General features: G+C 37.8%; 2 protein-coding genes across 4 annotated transcripts; one reads left to right on the forward strand and one right to left on the reverse strand.

Moving 5' to 3' along the window:
* Nucleotides 1–6149: 6149 nt before the first annotated feature.
* cebpg (CCAAT enhancer binding protein gamma) lies at nt 6150–13392 on the reverse strand. Of its 3 annotated transcripts, none has more exons than XM_053492486.1 (4): nt 13234–13383; nt 12360–12515; nt 9639–9854; nt 6150–8951 (listed from the first exon to the last, which is right to left on the reverse strand). In XM_053492486.1, exons 3-4 carry the CDS (start codon nt 9744–9746, stop codon nt 8583–8585), a joined length of 477 nt encoding a protein of 158 aa, XP_053348461.1. In that variant the 5' UTR covers nt 9747–9854; nt 12360–12515; nt 13234–13383; the 3' UTR covers nt 6150–8582. The 3 variants fall into 3 exon arrangements, with proteins under 3 accessions (XP_053348461.1, XP_053348460.1, XP_053348459.1); XM_053492485.1 differs by having other exon boundaries at nt 12277–12515; XM_053492484.1 differs by lacking the exon at nt 12360–12515 and having other exon boundaries at nt 13234–13392.
* A 3677-nt stretch (nt 13393–17069) lies between these two features.
* cebpa (CCAAT enhancer binding protein alpha) lies at nt 17070–18269 on the forward strand. Its single transcript, XM_053493281.1, has one exon. It carries the CDS (start codon nt 17316–17318, stop codon nt 18228–18230), a length of 915 nt encoding a protein of 304 aa, XP_053349256.1. The 5' UTR covers nt 17070–17315; the 3' UTR covers nt 18231–18269.
* Nucleotides 18270–20138: the final 1869 nt, after the last annotated feature.

The raw sequence follows: 20138 nt of genomic DNA on the forward strand, positions 1-20138 counted from the left end.
TCTGACTTTGTGCAAACAGCTGAGAGGGAGAGGAATGGAGATACAAGGCTCGTGAAGTTCACCGTGTTCTTTCTCTTTTCTTCTGTGCTGGGAAACATTGATACGTCACACCTTTTTATCTCGTTGACAGATTAACCTGCTGATCCTGCGCACGCACACACACACACACACACACACACACACACACACACACACAGTCTGAACAAGTAACCTATTTGCTGTTCTCTTGTTCTTACAATATATCAAATTCTTTACTCACCTCCAAAACTCCTTTCACTATTTATGATTGCAATTTGTTATTTCTGCTGCAAGGTCTTAGAAATTAAACTAAACATGCAGTGACATAACAAATTGCTTACATGATTTAAGAGCACAAAGATAGATAGAAACCAAAAACCACATACTCACACATTGTCTCATTGCTTGATTAGACATGTTTAACTAAGACACATGGCTCAGAACTAATCTGGGTCACAAAAGTGATTGATATTTAATACTGCATGCTCGCAAGATATCTGCAATAAGTATCTGTATAAGTACATTTTAATTCAAAGTATCTGTATAAGTACATTTTAATTCAAAGTAAGAATAAACCACTCAATGATGTCCTAATAAGGAAAACATTTACAACGGTACTGTGATGTAGCTGCGTTATTGTTATCAACCTTAGGTTTTGCAAATCTGGTAAATGTGGAAATAATTAATTTTATTAAATGTATAGTAGTACATAGTACTTAAAAAAAAAAAGAAAAGTTTAATGTTATACTTATGTTGTAGTGTGTTTTAAATATTCTTATGTTATAGTTATAGCAATGTAGTGATGCTACATTATAGTTTGGTGTTACCATCTTGTATTTATATTTTTGCTCTAATTATAGCTACAGTATGTTATACGCATTATTTTTTAATTATTAAAGCTATACTGCAACAGGAATTCTGCTATTTTCGTTATGATTATTTGTTATGATTATACAATAGCATCATTTTAGCTATTGTTATAGTTATAGGTCTTCTACATTTACAGTTTTGGTGTTATATATTGTTTCAGTTAAATGTTGCTATAATTATAGTTTTATCATCGTTGTTTTTTTTTATTTCTGCTCTAGTTGTAGCTATATATATGTTATATAAAAGTTATCCTATGGTTCCAGTCCTGCTGTAGTTACAGTTTTATCTCTGTTGTAGTTATAGTTGTAGCCAGATTGTAGTTGGAATTTTGCTACAGTTATATTTTAAGTTATTTTGTACATGTAGTTCTGCTATAATTATAGTTTTAGGTATGTTGTACTTATATTTTAGTTATAGTTATGCTATAGATAAAGTATGACTAGTATAACTATGTTGTAGTTATAATTATGCAGTGGACAGACTTTTAGATATCTTATAGTTCTCATTCTGTTACAGTTACAGCTTTAGCTATGTTGTAGTTATAATTCTGCTTTAGTCATAATTATAACTATAGTTCTGTTATAGTTATTCATTATAGGTTTTAGGTATGTTGATATGTAGATATAATACTGCTACTGTTTCATTTTAATGATTATTTTAAGTTCTTTTATAGTTATAGATTTAGATATATTTTAATTCAAATACTGGTGTAGTTATGATTTCAACTTTATTGTATTAATAGTTCTGCTATAGTTATAGAATTACCTATGTTTTATTTCTAATATTGCTATAGTTATGGTTTTATCTGTTATGCAGTTATGATTCTGCTACCCTTCTCAATTTAGCTATGCTTTAATAAATAACACTGCTACAGTATAGTTCTGCTATAATAATAACTTAAGCTATGTTAGAATTATAGTTCTGTACAGTTATAGCTATATGTTCTAGCTAAAGTTCAGTAATAGTTATCCCATAGTTATAATTTTGCTATAGTAGGTGTTATTATAAATAGGAATAAAACCTCTGCAGTCAGAGCTGATGTTGTAGAAAAGACAAGCTAAGAAACTAAACAGTAGCTGCTTGTTCCTGGCACTTTACCCTCTTTTTCAATCTTTGACAATGAATTGAAATGTTCCAGCGTTTTTTTATTCTTTCTCGAACATGCTGTTGATAAGCGGATTATAAATGTGCTACATGTTAAGCTGAGGTAAAATATGGACTGTGAATGCCCATGTTGAAACAAGGAGGAAATTAATGGATTTAGATACTGTCTCTGAACATTTGTTTTGAAGATTTAGGGGTCAGGGATGGTTTGAATCAGCGTGGGCTCGCATCAGACGAAGAATGCGGCCATAGGATGAGGTTCAGCCTTTAACTTCCTGAAGCAGCATTTCACAATCTTTGTCCTGCGTTTTTATTGTTTTATAGTGCTTATATGTCTGATTATACTCATCAGATCATAATCTGATGTTTTATGACTTGCCGCATAAGCCAAATTCTGCAGGAGTCACCATGATGAAAAATTACGCCTAAACCTGATAAAAGTCAATTCTAGATATTGGGCTATATCATAGAGCCAGTTCCCTGTTAATATTAATTGGATATGGATGTAAAGTAAAAATAAAAAAATATATTTTAAGCTCAACAACCTAGATAAAAAACTGAGCGCAATAAACCTACGAAATCTACAAGTAACTTTTGCTACGAGAAATACATCTGTTTAGCTGCTTATACTTGAAACATCTTTACCACAAAATACCACAGTAATTTTTCACAAGTGACATGTTCAACAGAAAAGTGCATTATTTAAATTCCTTGACGATCACGGGACACGGGAGGCAGAATATTTTTCTCACTCCGTTTCATTCATTTTTCATGCTATAGTGGTATTGAATGATGAAGATATTTTAAAAGTACAGATGGTTCCTAGTTTATAATGGTTCAACTTGTGGTTGTATGAAAGCAATATATATACTGTACTGTACTTCAAATGTTCGATCATTACATGGGCTAGCAATATGTGCTGCAATACTCTCTCATTGGGTGAGGTGTTAAGCTAGTTAAGCCTTTTATTTGCCACATATACGTTACTGCACAGTGAAATTCTTTTTTCGTATATACCCCGCGTAACTGGGATCAGAGCGCAAAATCAGCCATAAAGTAGATATCGTTAAGGGCCTTGCAGAAGCACCTAACAATGGCAACCCGGTGAACCGTAGACCTTCCGATCAGTAACTCAGTACTGCCCTTTGTGCCACTACTGCCCCTAAATGAAGCGTCTTCCATCCAGCCCCCCTGAAAAAGCAGGGCCAATCAGCTCTCTCCAAGCCCCCAGCTGTGGGAGGCTTCAGCATCACCTGGGATTCAAACTACCAACCTCCAGATGATAATGCAAGCACCTTACTGCTGCGTGCCCTATCATCTGGAGTTTGCAAGTTCGAGTGTAGGTGGCGGCAGCATAAGGGTAAAATACTCTAAAGTGCATTGCTTTTTATTATGAAGTAAAATTTATGTTAGATTATTTTGCTTTATTTATATATAAAGTCTAATATAAAATTTCTGAGCACATTTGTAGGAGGTTAGGATAAGCTAAAATGGTTGGCAGGTTAGGTTTGTTATTAAATGCATTTTCTTATTATTCTATGATGTTTTTCATCATACGATGGGTTTAACTGGACTTTACCCAGTCGTAAATTGGGGACCATCTGTAAAGCACTATAACATAATAGTACTAATGAATAAAACAGGATTAGTTTAATGACCTTAATAAAATCGTCATTAACATAGGTGCTACTCAACCCTATTTTTTAGTTTATTGTCTGTGCTCAAGTCATACACAATTCCTACACAATTCTTTAAAATCATGAACCTGAAGTCAGTTCAAAGGGCGGAGCCAAGTCAAGCCAAACTGGCCCAGATAGTCGAGGGTGCGGAGGCAATAAAAACTATTTTATGCATTGCAGCCACTAATTTTTAAACCTGCATTGGTAAATCTGTAAATTTTTTAAAACAATAAACATAAATGTCGCATTTGATAAAAAAAAATATTGCTGCTGATTTGTAAGATATTTCAACAGTTTTCTTTTTTTTTGGAAAGCTTTGGGGAATCGTTCCAATAATTTTGAACAAAAATTTTCCCTCTCAATCCAACATCCTAGAATCTATTTTATGCTGTTCATAGTTTCGATGAGAGTTTTGTCAGAGCGTAATTCATCTTTCAGGCACTCCTGTTTGCTATTTTTGGTCCAAGTACATTGCGTAAGAACGAGAGCGAGAGAGAAATGAGAGCGCGAGCTCTTGACCTGGAACTCACCTGATAAACCAAGTGCTCAATCAAACAAAGCAGCCTGGTGTTAATCACCATTTAATACACAACCAGCTTACGCCAGTTCACACGGTGAGGTAACTGCCTGTTCTGAAGTCGACCTCATGACCGCCATGTTCACAAGGAAGCTGAACTCGTCATGAAATCATCGGGATCATGCAATGCTAAAATTCTTTTTAATGAATCACAGCTATTGTAGGGAAAGTACAAAAATAAATCCTGTCTCTTCGCAAAAAACAAAAAAAAAAAGGAAGTGAATATCTACAGTAGATCCTGATCTATTTTCCCGCTACAGTGAAGCATCACAGTTTCATAACAAATTGCTATGAGTCTGTTCATGTTTTCCATTTTTAAAAAAGAGGATTTTGGTTTACTTTCTGCATTCGAACACATCAGCAAGTCAAAGTTATTGAAAATGCTTCCGAATTAGATTTGTATATATAAATCTGCTAAAAACTTTAAAAATAAACTTTTCAAAATACAATTCGGATCAAAATCAGGTGTGACATCTCTACTGAAACATTGCAGTGGATAATTTTATGCCATAAGTGTGCATTTTTGGCATCATCTTGTCAGCGATATTTTAGTAGTATTTCTCACACACACACACACACACACACACTCACAATATCTTGGTGATAACAGGAGGTTGCTGCTGTTAGTACATCTGAATCCACTCAGGAGGGGCTGTTAATGAGTGGATTAGTCGACTCAGGAGTGTTAGGCGGGGTGGGGAACTTGTAACTTGTAACATATACATACACACATTTCTTAACATTATGCCCTTCAGTTTTGATGTGTATGTGTGTGTAACAGAGAAAGATAAAGAGACACAGACAGACAATAGGCAGACACAAGAAAAGAAGGAGGGACAAGGAGAGCAGAAAGCGAGAGAGATGGAACAAAACGAGACAGACAGAGAAAGTGATGTTACAGTATACACACAAAGGCACAATGCACAAGAAACAAACATTGACAGGTACAGAAGACAGAGAGACATAGACAAGGAAAGAGAATGAGTTAAAGAAGAGAGAGAGAAACAGGCATATACATGGATAGAGAGGCAGAAAAAGAAAGACACATGTACATAGAGACATAACATCACCTGGAGACCAAATTACAATAGTATTGTTGTACATGTGTACAAAACGTAATACGTAAAAACATAGCATATACTGTACATATCCCTGAGGGTGTGTGAGAGAATGGGTGTGTACATGAATTGTTCGACCATGCAAGGACATTAAACTTTTAAAAAATTTATAATTATTCTTATACATTTTTTATATATTAGTTTTTCCTTTTTTTAGTTTATTAAGCAATTTTTTCATTAATATCAATCATTTCCTTTACTTTGATTTTGGGCATGTATGTATGGGTGTGTGTGTGCACGTCAGAGGGAGGGAGAGATCTCAAGCGTGATCCTAAGCACTATATTAAACACGAGTAACACACGGTTAATGATTCCTTAATAAAAGTGCGCCTGCTTCACGCCGCTGTGCAGAACGATGAGATAAGCCAGTGTGCTGAAGCGGTCTGGTGCTCACTGTGCACGTTTTTTTGCTGTTTGCTGAATAAATAGGTCAAGTAAGCTTTAGTGGAACACACTGGAAGGTGTGCAGACGTGTATAAACCCTTCCTCTCAATCCTGATACTGACGTTCTCCTTCACACATTGATGGAGGGAACGTGTTTCTCTGATTTGAGGGTATTGTTAATCCTGCCAATATTGACAATAACGCCGAATGACGCAGGCACACACTGTACACTGCGTTCAGGTAAATGCAGGAACTAATAACGTGCAAGCTGTGTGATCGCTGTTATGAGATCTCTTAAAAAAACACCAAACACAAAAAAACTTTTTAATTAAATACAGTGCATGTTATAGACCCAGGTTTAAAAGAAAATAAATAAATAAAAACACCAGATACACAGACTTGACATTTTGTAATCAATTTTAATTTATAATGCACAATAACCCCTTATAGTCTTATATAAAAAAGCAAGTTGGCCAGCAACGCTCATACTTCAGCAAAAAATGCTAATCAAATATTTGATGAACATAACATGGACGACATAATCGTTCGTTTCTTTTTAAACTCCTGTATCAAAGCCTAATCTGATAACACGCTGTGCATTTTTATTTCCTGAACAGTGCTATAACCATGCATCATGCTTTTTTTTCCTTTTTTTTTATTAAATGTTATTTTCAAACCTTTTAAACCTAAAGATATAGAAAATGACAAAAGGAATATTACAAAAGAATCCAAGAAAAGATGCTTAAATTCTTACTATCACCTAGATCACTTTGTCTACATGTATGTGTGATGATATTTTTTCTTCTTTTAAACAGGTGTACAAATACACTAAAGTCTCTTTAGTGGCGTAGCCTGAGGTACAAAAAAGTCAGTGTAGAAATGCTAGAAAGATTTTAGCTGTCGGAGACATGTGAAAGCAAAAAAAGGACAAAAAAAAATGGATTATGCATAAACGAGTATTTTTTTAATCAGCGCACACTTCTGGGTTTTTCTCTCCCCCTTTTTTTTTTTTTAAAGAAGCCTAATCGATGAGTCAGCAAGAATCCGCCCTCGGTGTCTAAGCCCTTGCTGTGTATCAAACACGCATCAGACGGAAGTGCAGACAGACCGGACCATGGGGTGTCGCGATGATGAAATCAGTTTGGGTTGGTTTTTTTTTTTGTTTTGTTTTTTTCGACCAACACCCCAGGCGGCATCCCTCCCTCGTCTCTCGCTCCGTCTGTCTGTCTGTCTGTGCCTGGGATAGTTTTGTAAGAAGGGTTGGAGGCTCAAGTGGAATTTAAACGGCTTTTGTTAACGCCACTGTCTGCTCTTCCGTCTGATGCAACAAACTCAATGCTGTCCGTGCTGTCTGACTCTTTCGTCCCAGGACAGGGGCGCTTTCTAAGTACAACACAAAAATTCTTGTTCTTTGTGGACAATCTCCGGAATCATTCTTTCAAAACATAAACAAACAAACAGAAAACCCTTATTTACATCTGTACGTAATGCAGGGGTGGACAAATCATAAATAGTATAGTCTGGTCTACCAGGGCTTTAACGTGAAACCTAACTGAAGTCCGTGATCTAATAACATATAGTCGGATTGTTTTGAGTCAAAGTGGTTATACTCACGTAACACGGTCTGTTTTTGCGCTGTGGATGCAAAAGAATGTCGTTACCTGACGTTTTAGATACGGAATGTGATGTTCTGTCCTCTTAGTGCAGAAAAGATAACACTTGAGTCTTTATAAGCAGGAGAGATGCATAACGGCTTTGTGCCGCGCTTTATTTCATTCAGCTTTCAGCATACCTTGTGTGTGGGCGTGTATTATTCTAAAATGTCATCCGTGGATGCAAATCTTCACGTGACAGTGAATGTATACACTAGTGCACTCCGTTTGAATGTACCCATGTCTCAAATGAACATTAACTTGATAAAATAGTGTTTATGCATCAATATATTTACCCTCCTCTGCTTTTGATTTGTCCACCCCTGTGAATTTATATCACAGCTGAATGTCAAACAAATTTACATGTTCGTCTAATCACGATCGTGCCAGTCTTTCTCAGTTTCAGGAACGTCTCTAAAGTTAAAACAAGAAGCACTCCTAACAAAGATAGCTTACAAAGGGAAAAGGAATAAAAATAGGGGAAGGCCCTGAAAAACAGGCCCTCGGGTGTAAATTAAATCTATCCCCTTTTCTAGGACACTGCTTCTTATGTCTATTCTTTCCGTCTCTTCTTGTTGAAGTCAGACCGATTTGCCCGAACACGTTTAAAACGTTTCTTATGAACCTAACGTGCTGCCATGAAAAGCTGTGGCGGCAGCCACGGAAAGGAGAGGTGGAAAAAATACAGGAGGGGAAAAAAAAAACAACAACACAAATCTTGTTCGGTGACTCGCTGTAGTCTTAAGCAGGAAAAAAAAAATAATAATAATCCAAACCTACGGCATTCCTAAGCCCTGTTATAGCTTTTCCGCATTCCGTCTATGCTTATTTACACCACGTCTGACAGAGAACAATATCCGAGTGTAGGAATAAAGATGACAAGGATCAAGTACAACTCGTGAACTGAGATTCTACTTCAAATCCAAATCACGCACGCAGCTCCTCTGATCTTTCAGTTTGAGAAATAAACCACTTTCTGTTAAAGTCCAGAGTGCTAATAATTATTACAAAAGTATTTTCTTTTTTTTTCTCTTAAACATCTGATGCTCATGAGGGGGGAAAAACAGAAAAAGCTTCATTCTTCTGAAATGCAAATGGCCTAAAAAATTTCCTTAAGAAAAGGTTAAACAGGATTATTGTTATGGTACAGAGTTGCCACCCCTTAAGGAGTGACTCAATCTCACTGGCTGCTGTTGTTGGTGTTACAGAGGTCTCCGGGGGCAACGGTTGCCGCGGTAGCAGGCGGCACATTGTCGGCCAGGTTGTGCGCGTGCTCCAGAAACAGGTCTTTGAGCACACTGAGCTCTTTGCTAAGCAGCTTTATCTTGGCCTCCAATCTCTCGTTCTCCTCTTTGAGCTCGTTGACACGCTGCTGCGTGTCCTGCGCCTTCTGCTTGCTGCGCATGCGGCTCTTCTTCACAGCCAGGTTGTTGCGCTCACGCCGCTGCCTGTACTCATCGCTGTCCTTGTCCAGGAGGGTCTTTTTCATTTTGCTGGGTGGCGTGGCCTTGCCACCTCCTCTTGGGCTTACTGGAACGAGTTGGGGAACCTGACAGAAAGAGAACACTATTAAAATGATATATTTATTATGTTTCATATATTTACAGCATGCACAAATGATTTCTTATTTTTTTTCCCCCCACTCATGTTTGCTATTAGTACAGTGAAACCTCGGCATACCTAAATGCCCTTCCTTACAAATTTTTGGACTTAAGAATTGAAATGTTGCAAAAAATTTTCATCAGCATATGAAGCACTGTCGGCATACGAACGAACCAAGTTGAGCATATGTCTGTGAGTCGTTCAAAACATGTTTGCGTTAGCAGATAGCCAATCGAAGCAAGTTTACAATTTCTTTATTTCAGTCAGCAAATGCTGTTTCAAAAGAGTCGACCCATGAAACCAGCGTTGCCTTCGGTATGTGTTCAAAAGCCAAGAAAAAAGATTTTTCATGCGTCTTATAATCATTGGTTATATTTTTGGGGCTCTATAACGGATTATGTGCATTTGCATTTTTCTCATAGAAAAATTCCTATCACAATTCCAATTTTTGCTTTAAGAATATATTTTCTAAATAATACATTTACTTTTAGAACGCAAACAAATACAATCAATAAATGTCATACTATGTATACGATGAACATATATAATGAACACAGACATCTAGTGCCACCTTATATAATAAAACAGTGATCCATGATATTCTGTGCAGGTTGTTGTGGATGCCTGTGTGTACCTGCTGTAGTCCTGCTGTAGAGTTTGCGACACTGCTATGAGCCTGGCTCTGTATGACGCTCACTCCATTCTGCTCTGTGTTAGTTATCTTCTGTGGCTGCTTGCTCATTTGGATCCACTGCCTCTCTCCTGCGCTCGCGTCTGCACCTTCGCCCGCTGGATGATGGTGCTGAATGCTGTCGAAAAACTAGTTGCTGAGGGTTGCGACTGTGCGCTCCTGAGTGGAAAAGGGAAACGGAGAGAGGTAACTGTCACTGAAGCATCATCTCGCGTAGCGTTGCCAGGTCTGCTGGATTTCTGCAGAAAGAACACTGCCACTTTTAAACTGTTAGTTTTTTATTAGGGCCTAAACACTATGACATCAGCCCTATTACATCATAGAGTGTGAAGGGCCCTTTTGTTCTTTTAAGGATTATTAGGGCCCAAACACTATGACATTATAGTAACTATGACTACCGCGCTATGATAGTGTTGATGTCTCATAGTGCAGATGTCATAGTGTGCGAGGGCCATAGTGTTTTCCCTAAGGATTTAGTCATTTATTTTTCAGTCATCCAGGCCTTTTTGGAGGTCTTAACATGCTCAAAAAGTGATCACAGGTTGGAATCTGCTGCCATTAGGACATCTGAGAGTTTTCACACAGGATTTTTCTGCATAGCTCATACACACTTGCAAGTATACATGTGAAACTCGGGAGAATCTCTCTCCCTCTCATATTGCGCTCAAAAACTTTACTATGAATGTCATGATATTGTAAATAACTGAGCAACAATAACCACCGTTTTCAACAGTGGATCACTGACCCCTTTTTATTTCAAAAACCATTTGTTCATTGGTCACTGGGATCAGTCACCTTAGTTTCAAAGGACCAGTCATCATTTTCCTGACTTGCAATTACTGGTCACCTTTTTACTAAATGACCAATCACTACTGTCCCCAGTGACCAATCACAGATCACCAGTGTTCTCAATGACCAATCATCAATCACTACTTTTTCCCAATGACTAACCACCTTTGTTTTGATGGACAAATAAACACTTTCCCAATTATCAATCACTGATAAGAAGTTTTCTGACGCTCAGTCACCAATCACAATCTCCAAGAGCAACAACTGACCGATCACTAGTTTCCACAACAACTTACAAAAACTGGTCATGACTAATTCCATCAACTATTTAAAATAGATTAGAAAAGGTAAAAAGCCAATGAAATGCAGTCACCATCAAACCAGAAGGCGTAAGTGGCCTACAGTGGACAGACTGCCCACAATGCCCTCCATTACAAATTTGCCTTAAGAATATAAATTTAAGAGAAATCATAATTAAGGTTAACCGAGTCTTAAAGTCCACTTTTTTGTGTTTTGATTGTTTTTATATGCAATGATCATAGCGTTGGAAATTTGTAAAATTTTTCAGGCTAGCGTGGCTGGAATAAATGATCTGAATTTACATTCTTTTTATGGGAAAATATACGTATACGCATATCATGTATTCGTAATCGCACTATAAGAACCCGCCTCCAGAATAAATTAAATTCTTACGCCGAGCCAAGGTTCTGCTATATTTACGACAAATAACAAATGTGGTAAATAATGGGTATGGGGTGCATGTATACAGGGGTGAGGGTGACAACAAAAGCACAATCATGATAAAAATTGTGAAAGGCACCAGCACCATTTAATTACAAACCGGTTTCCGATCAAGTCTATATAAGACTAAAAGACAACTACTGCACTTATGGGATTATTTGCATTATGCTCTTGTGCATGATAGATGCATTATCTACTAGGTGAACTACCTGTTGTTGAGTGGAAGAGAGTTTGTAGAAATTGTTAAAGCTAGAAAAAGCTGATCAGATTTAATGTAATCAGTAATATCGTTTCAGATTGAAGCCCATGTACATGTCTTCCTGTACGGCAGAACTATCTGCCTCTTTTATTAATACAAAGAAATAAAATTAAGTAAGGTTGAGTATCTTACGCCTTGTGTACGCTAAGTTGTACTTCTTTAGTCTTCAGACCAATACACTCCCTGTTCAGTAACTAGAGTGTGAATCACAGATGAGAAATCTAAAAAGTAGACTGGAAAAAAGTTTTTGTCTAAAAACGACTCCAGCAAGTTAAAATGCACTTAAACCATATTCAGTGCTGTTATTTCACGGGCAAAATATGAACTAATCCCAGCAAAAATATTCAGTTTAGATTTTCTAATTAATATCTGTTGGTGCAAATGTCTGTTTACATTCAACACGTATCTTCTTAGTAGTTTATTTTAAAGTAGATTATTAAGTCCAACACAGAACTCCTTATAACATCGCTTTTATTCAACATACTGATTTCACTATTAGTTTAAGTTTTAACTTTAAGCTGATATCTAACTACAGGTAAAACGTAATTAAATGCTGTAAATTCAGTTTTGCATGATGCTGGCACAAAATCTGTCTGGAAAAACATACAAACAGAAACTGTTCTGTTTTCCAGCGTATAAAACATAAAAATATCATTGAAAGTAGATTCTGACTAATGTATGGACAAAACTTTTAATGTATTTATAGAGACAGACTGTAGGCATAAAGACAGCAGGGGTATACATACAAATAGTTTGGAAGTTGACTGTAAAAAGTGTGTGTGTGTTTTAAACCTCTTGCACAGAGTCACGCCAGAGGATGCCATCAATAACATGGTTTAATGTTTAATGCAGAAGCAGCAGCACATCCACCTGACCTCCCTCTTTCTCAGCAAGAGCGTTGCTCTCGGTTGCATCATCATCATCACCACCACCGGCGCTAACGCTCGCGCCGCCTGGGTGCGTTTTTTTCTTTTTGGCACGGAACAGGAAACGCCGTCCGCGCGTGCACAACTTCTATAGCCGTCTCTTTTCTTAAAAATAAATAAATAAACAAGTTATATTTTATTTTAATAAACCTAACAGTTTTTCGCTTGTTATGTCTTTTTTAATATTTATTTAGTCCTTTTAATAACACGATGCTAGTGTGCTATGCTAACAGGCTTACATCAGTTACCTAAGTATTGCTTCATACGTAATTGAACTGGAATGACGGGGAATACCGCTAGCTAAGCACTTAGCCTTTCTAGCTAGCGACACTAACTTACCTTTCACAAGAATTCATATATAACAATAATAATAATAATAATAATAATAACATTTGACATGAAATTTATTTCACGGTTGTATTTTTATCCTGGGCATAGAGTGAACATTGGTGACGTCACAGTCGTTCATATACACACGCGGACACATTATATATATAATATATATACGTACACACACACACATATATATATATATATATATATGTACATTCCTAGCTAACTTACGCTCTATTTTGGTGAAACACACACACCAAAAATCTAAATTTATACCACATGATAGTTTAATTCTGTCTCCAACTCACCCACGAATGCGATTTAAAAAAAACTTTTAAACGATAACAAATCCCTCAAACGAAGCCTGTTTTGCAATCTCATGCTAACCAAGCTAGCGCGCACGAGCGCAGGAAGGAACCTTCCAGAACTCTAACAAAGCTCCTTTTCATTTCCTCCTGCGTCCTTATACAAAAATAAACACTTTCCTTACCTTATAAACGTTTAAACCTTGTCCGTCATTTAGACACGGCGATTAAACCAAGTTATTTGTCCTCCAAACGGGACGGAAGCACCGGAGACGCTGTTATTGTTTGGTTTTCACTGAAGCCGTGCCTGGGAGGATTGCGAAATCTTTTTTTTCTTTTTCTTTTTTTTTCTTGACCATATACGGCAATTTAGCCGCTCAGCCAATCAGAGACGAGTATCTATGCGGACGACGGCTACCGCACCTGATTGACTTCTTACTTCACCAACCAAATGACGCCGTGCTCTGTGTGGGGGGCGGGTGTTCTTTATATAACAGGATCAGCCATGAGATCATAGGATGCATGGTTTGCCTGAGCTGAAGTGGAGGAGAAGCTTTTACTGTATTTTAGAAATGATAAGGAAAATAAATCAAGTTATTTCTTGCTATTAAACAGACCAGCAAAGGCGAATTAAAAGCTTATTGTCCGAGTAACTTTTTTTTCCAAGTAATCTTTTTTTTTTTTTTTTTTAACAATATATATATTTTTAAAACAATATAGTCTAGTCTTGACATTATCTATTTGTGGTGGTAATAACACAATATAGTAGTGAAATAAAAAAAATATATGGCGTTAGTCTATTTAAAAAATAAACATAAAACTGCATTTGCAACAAGTGACTTTTTACACACACACACACACACACACACACACACACACACAAAGTAGACTTTCTGCTTCATGTATGCCATATTGCCCAGGATTATCTATCTATCTATCTATCTATCTATCTATCTATCTATCTATCTATCTATCTATCTATCTATCTATGTCTGCCTGCTGTCTGTCTGCCTGTCTGTATCTTTCCCCATCTTTTTCTATCTTAATCTCTCTCCTCTGTCTTTAATCTTATCTCCTCCTTGCAGCTCATAATTCTCTTGTCTCAGAGAAGTCATACCAGGTAAGGGCTCTACAGTAAATACAAACATTTCCAAATGTCTATTTTCGATCCAACATTCTGAGGTCAGGGTTACAGAATAAGATTAAAATGATGGACTCTGACCAAAACGCAACATATTCAGTGTAATGCCAAGATATTATGAAAGACTGGTCATTATATTCATAAATCAATGTCCATGTCTATTTTCCCTTAAAATATGAACAAAACCTTTTTTAAGTATAATATTTAATTGCACCTGGCCTGATGTTCTGGACTACTGTGCATCCTTATACAGAATTATTTGTTCCTTTAGTTTATAAACATTTTTTTTTAGAAAATTACATGATTATTGGGATTAAAATTCCTAGAAATAAACACATAAAAATAGCCAAATTATATTTTTCAGTCTATTCATTTGATTTGTATGTAACCTCTGATGTAAGAGTTACTGGCAAAGCAGCTTGTTAAATTCATAAAGATTTAACTTTATCCTTTAAGGTTTTGTGTAGAAAAACCTGCAACAGATTATGTGTTCTTATATGAGGATTTTCAAAGTCGAACTATTTTTTATCCAAGAACCTTCGCTTTCAAAGAGTGCATGTAATGGTTTATATTATAAAAATATGCTCTATAAATTATTATTTAGATATTTTTTATATGCATCTAAAGTCAGTTGAGTTGCGTATAATGCATGATATTAGATTTATTCAACACTACATGCTACACTGTTCCTGTAAGGAAATCCTAAAAGGTTCTTACTGGAATCATAATGAAAAGATTAAAGCTTTTAAGACACTGTTGAAAAAACCTTTGGAGGTAGATCTAATGTATGATGCATGAGGTAGAACACTGTCTTCACCAGATAAACACACAACCACACACTCCACTCTCAGAACTTTTAGAACCCTTATCCTTGCCTTTTGGATGAGATTGTGGAGGAGAAAAAGGAATCCTTAAAGGTTCTCTATAGAGCCCTATAGCTGTTCATTCTTTTATTGGAACATATTCTAGGGTAATTTTAAAAGCCTAGAACTTTGAATTATTTATCAAGCCCTTACAGAACCACTGAAGAACGCTGTTGTGTTGATAGATAGATAGATAGATAGATAGATAGATGGATAGATGGATAGATGGATAGACAGACAGGTACTTTATTTATCCCAAATAAAATTACAAAAGTATAATGTGGAACACAATGAATATGACACATGAGTTGTGATATGTATAATGGTCATCAACTTTTTTTTGTATAACACATATAATAAATACACTCTTAAAACTTTTTATGTTGTCTTATGGGGAAGGAGAAACTCTTAAAGCGTCTCTGCAGAACACTAGGGTTGATCTGTCTCAAGGTATTTTTATGGCTATATTAATATAAAAGAAGTAAATCACACGTTGAATTAAATCTTAAAGATCTTATACATATTATTAGTATAAGTATATTAGAGATATTTTACACATAATGCATATTATAAGCATTTTAAACACTCATTGGTCCTGGTTTCCTTTCTTTTTTTACTTTATTCATTTATTTATTTTTGCACATTTTTTTCTTTTGTGGTGAAATTATGCTTCCCATAGTTTCGATTTAATTATATGTCACATCCTACATTATTATTATTATTATTATTATTATTATCTACCCCAATGCATTCAATGAAACCAATCTAATAAACAGTGATAAAAGTTGCAGTGGTGATTAAACTCGTGCGCACGGCGCTGCTTCACGTCTCGCTCTGCGCGTCTCGGTTCGTGCCAAACGCGCGTTGGGACAATAGAGGGAGCTGCGCACGCGCTGGTCGGTACAGAAGCGCGCGTGCCAGAGGCAGTTTCTGGTGCATTTTGTCACGTTGCTATGTTTATCCAACCACCGCCGGGGTGAGACTGGCGATCAACTGGAGAGGTTGCTTTAGGTGTCTGGAGTGAAAAAAAAGCGCACAGTGAGAGCAAACACTGTATGGCGCGGTATGGACATAATGCCAGGTGTCATAAAGGCAACGCAATCATTTCGCACGCACTGAAATTTATACAAATAAACTAATGCTATGATGGTTAAATCATTATTAATACAACAATTCTCCCTTATATGTTGCACTAAAAGTTGTTCAATTAAACTCTAAGTCACGCTTGTTTTCCCCCCTCTCGTTTTTCGCTCCTGTAGCTTATCTTTTTCCCAACCAAGACAATTGGTTAACAATTAATTTATTTCATGCATATACACATGTACAAGTTGTCTACCCTTTTTTGTCTGTCCTTTATATCCACTCAGATCCACTTGAAGTGTCACATAAACACTTACCTTCACACCACAGCTCTCCGCTCTCTTTTTTGTAAATCTTTTTTTTTTCTCTTAGAAAACATATTTTTCTCCACACAGACAAAAAAAAAACATAACCTTCCACGTATCACAGTGTTCCAAACGCATCCCTGAATTATTGGTTCGCCTTTTAAGCATTAGTGCGCATGAAGGTAATTTTTTTTTAAGTGGTGAACTCGGGTTAAATCGAGCTCACAGTGTTTTATGTGTTTCGTATAAAACAGCAGGTAACCAGTGATTAATTCAATGCAAATATTCTCAGATTCCTATCCTATGCGTGATGAAATCTGAAAATGATAATATTTTTTTAATTGCGTTTTTCTTTATTTACTTTTAAGACACGTGTACTATACCTTGTATAAACCCTAACGCAATGTCTTTAATTTTAAATATGCACTAATCTCTGCTATTATATTATTTTCTTTATCAGGTCATATAAAATAACTTAGTCTTCTTTAACGTGCAATGTGAAATAACTCTGTGAAGTGACAGCAGGCAGAAACCCGTCCCAGCTGCGCATTAGGACCTGGGGCGCGCCCGCCCAACACGCTCTTTTCTCTATATAAGAGTTTAAGCGCAGCACTCAGAGACAGATGTGAGGTCAAACACACACTCGTACAGAGGGTGAAGTCTGTATGCTCCACCGAGCCTTTCCGTGACTCCCGCTTCACTTTTTGCAGCCACACTTGGAGCCGCTTGAGTGCAGTCGGGCTGGAGAGACTGCGCCTTCTAGAAAAACAAAAAGAAACTCTTCATTTTTTTTTTCTCTTTAAAGTTTGCCCCTGGTCAGTGTGAGCAAGCTGGATTCCCGGAGCCCTTCACCATGTCAGGCAGGTTTTAGGTACTCCATGGAGCAAGCCAACCTGTACGAGGCAGCCCCTCGGCCCATGGTGACGAACCTCGGTCCAAGCGCGCAGAACGCCTACGGCTACAAGGACGACCTGAGCGCGATCTGCGAGAACGAGAGCTCCATCGATATCAGCGCGTACATCGACCCGGGCGCGTTTAACGACGAGTTCCTGGCTGACTTGTTCCACAGCAGTGGTGCGCGCCACGAGAAGCTCAAGCTGGCGACCGGAGGTGACTACGACTACGGCCACGGCCTGGGGATCGGCGCGCCCGGACCGCAGCACTCGTATGGCTGCGCGGTGGCGGGCTATGGGGAATCGTCCAAGCTGGAACCCGTGTACGAGTCCCATGAGGCGCGCTTAAGATCCGTGGCGATCAAGAAGGAACCGCGTGAGGACAGTGAGCTTGGAGAGCTCGGGCACGCACCACAGTCCGGCGCCTACCATCACCACCACCACCCGCACCACCAGCACCACCCGCACCTGTCGCACCTGCAGTACCAGATCGCGCACTGCGCGCAAACCGCCGTGCACCTGCAGCCGGGTCACCCGACGCCTCCACCCACCCCAGTGCCCAGCCCGCACCATCAGCACCAACACCATCACCAGCAGCAGGGCAGCCTGGCTGTCAAAATGATGTCCGGCGACAGGCCCAAAAGTAAGAAGTCGGTCGACAAGAGCAGCGCAGAGTACCGGCTACGGCGCGAACGCAACAACGTCGCCGTGCGCAAGAGCCGCGACAAGGCCAAGATGCGCAACGCCGAGACGCAGCAGAAAGTCATCGAGCTCTCGTCGGACAACGACAGACTGCGCAAACGCGTCGAGCACCTCACGCGCGAGCTCGAGACTTTGCGGGGCATCTTTCGGCAGCTGCCTGACGGCTCGTACGTCAAAGCCATGGGCGGCTGCGCCTAACAGGACAGACTTCACTCACTTCATTTTTCCTTTTTTTTTCTTCTTGTTTCTTGAAGTCGTGCTAGCGTCTGCTGGATATGTCCCAGATCATCATTACAGAAACTGTTTCTATACAGAAGCCAGGCAGCTGCCGTCTACACGTGCCTTTTTTTTGTACCAAAAAAAAAAAAAAAAAAACTCGATAAGCTCGTTTTTGGACTCGCGTCCTCCATGTTAAGAATGTGCGCAGCTCCTGTAGGGCATGACTTCACATCAGCAGCAGTTGTATTTCAAAATGTACATATATAAATATAAATATATATTAAAAAAAACAATCAAGTACCAACTTTAGGCTGTTGAACTGTATGTAAGAACTGCACAAGGCTTCTTCAAAAGCCTGAAAAGTGCACTGGTGAAACAAACAAACAAACAAACAAACTGCTATGTTTTTCCATGTTTAAAATGTTTGTATGTTGGAATTTGTCTCCAAAATAGACTGAAAACATGCCAAAGCAAAAAGGACTGGAACACAACAGGCTACATTCCAAACCGCCTACTACATACCATACCAAAAACTGTGCATAACTGCTCATTTACAGTAGCGCACTATGTATTTTTTGCTTACTATTTAGTGTGATAATATGCGGTTTGGGATGTAGCCAAATCCTCAAACTTGTGGTGTCTGCCCTTCAGCTCGTAATGCACTATAAGTCGTGAGACTGTACGACCCGATGAAGCACATTTCTTTTTTTGTTTGCTGAAAAGTTGCCATACTTTCGGGTACTGATGTGGAGGGCGCGCGCGCGTTTATGTATGTATGTATGTGTATGAGTGTGTGTGTGTGTGTGTGCGTGTGTATGAGTGCGTGAGGGCGCTTTTTTACAGTCCAGACTTTGTATTTATGCAGCAGAATTAAGATGAAATGTGAAAATGGTGCCTCTATGCAATGGCTGTTTGCATGATTTCGCAGTGAAAGTGCTGTGTAGCCCATATTTGTTTTTTTTTTGTTTTGTTGTTGTTGTTGTTTATTTGTTTTTTCATCATTTTGTTTATGTGTTTATGTAGGAGACTGCAATCTCAGTGCCTTTTAAACTTGTCTCCATCATCATCATCATCATCATCATTGGGGAAAAATATTTTGAATTCTCTACATTAAAAAGAAAAATAAATAAATATGGGCTACAATAAGAAAAAAAAGCACTTTCTTTGTTTTTTTTAAAGCACCAACATAAAATAATACAACGGCCACCATATTGCAAATGTTATATGAATGTTTGTTATTGAAATACATCTGAAATGTAAAGCCAACGTCATATATATATATAAATATATATCTATACACACACACGCCAAAATTTTTACAAATTATAATAAAAAAAAAATGGTGTTACATTAAAACATTGTCTTATTTCCCATGTTTACATTATTGCACTTTGCAGCTCATTTATTGGAAGCTATTTTCCTCACCGGTAGATGGCGCTATGAAGTCATGTGCTCTGGATGAATACTGGATCAAAGAGTGGGTGATTAAATATCAATCGATATCAGACAATGACCTGATGAAATCCTTAAAAACCTCCTGAGTGTGTTAGTTAGAAAATGGTTGAGGAAATATTACTGAATTTAATCAGGCAGGAGTTTGTGTTATGCAGAAAAAAAGGAGGAATGTTTAATTATGATCATCCTTAACATCAGCCCATGTCACCAACTATACACTAAAACGACATCATACAGTAGCTCTAAATATCAACACTGCAGTACAATCACACTGAATGTATTTACATTTACACCAGTAGTTAAATCCCAATAGAAAGATTACATGTAAAAGCCAAACTGACTTCTTTTTTTTTACCGTTTGTTTGAGTTCACACAACTGAACATACACATCAAGCACATGACTATGAACTAGAGGTGCAGCGATCGCATAAA

This window comes from Clarias gariepinus, chromosome 3 (assembly GCF_024256425.1).
Source record: "Clarias gariepinus isolate MV-2021 ecotype Netherlands chromosome 3, CGAR_prim_01v2, whole genome shotgun sequence".
Taxonomy (NCBI): Eukaryota; Metazoa; Chordata; class Actinopteri; order Siluriformes; family Clariidae; genus Clarias; species Clarias gariepinus.

What these genes read in the sequence shown, in the direction of transcription:
- cebpg (XM_053492484.1), bottom strand. Translation starts at nt 9,746, where the DNA reads ATGAGCAAGCAGCCACAGAAGATAACTAACACAGAGCAGAATGGAGTG. An exon ending in CTACAGCAGGACTACAGCAG is followed by an intron (nt 8,952 to 9,638) that starts GTACACACAGGC and finishes TCTTTCTGTCAG; the next exon opens with GTTCCCCAACTCGTTCCAGT.
- cebpa (XM_053493281.1), top strand. Translation starts at nt 17,316, where the DNA reads ATGGAGCAAGCCAACCTGTACGAGGCAGCCCCTCGGCCCATGGTGACG.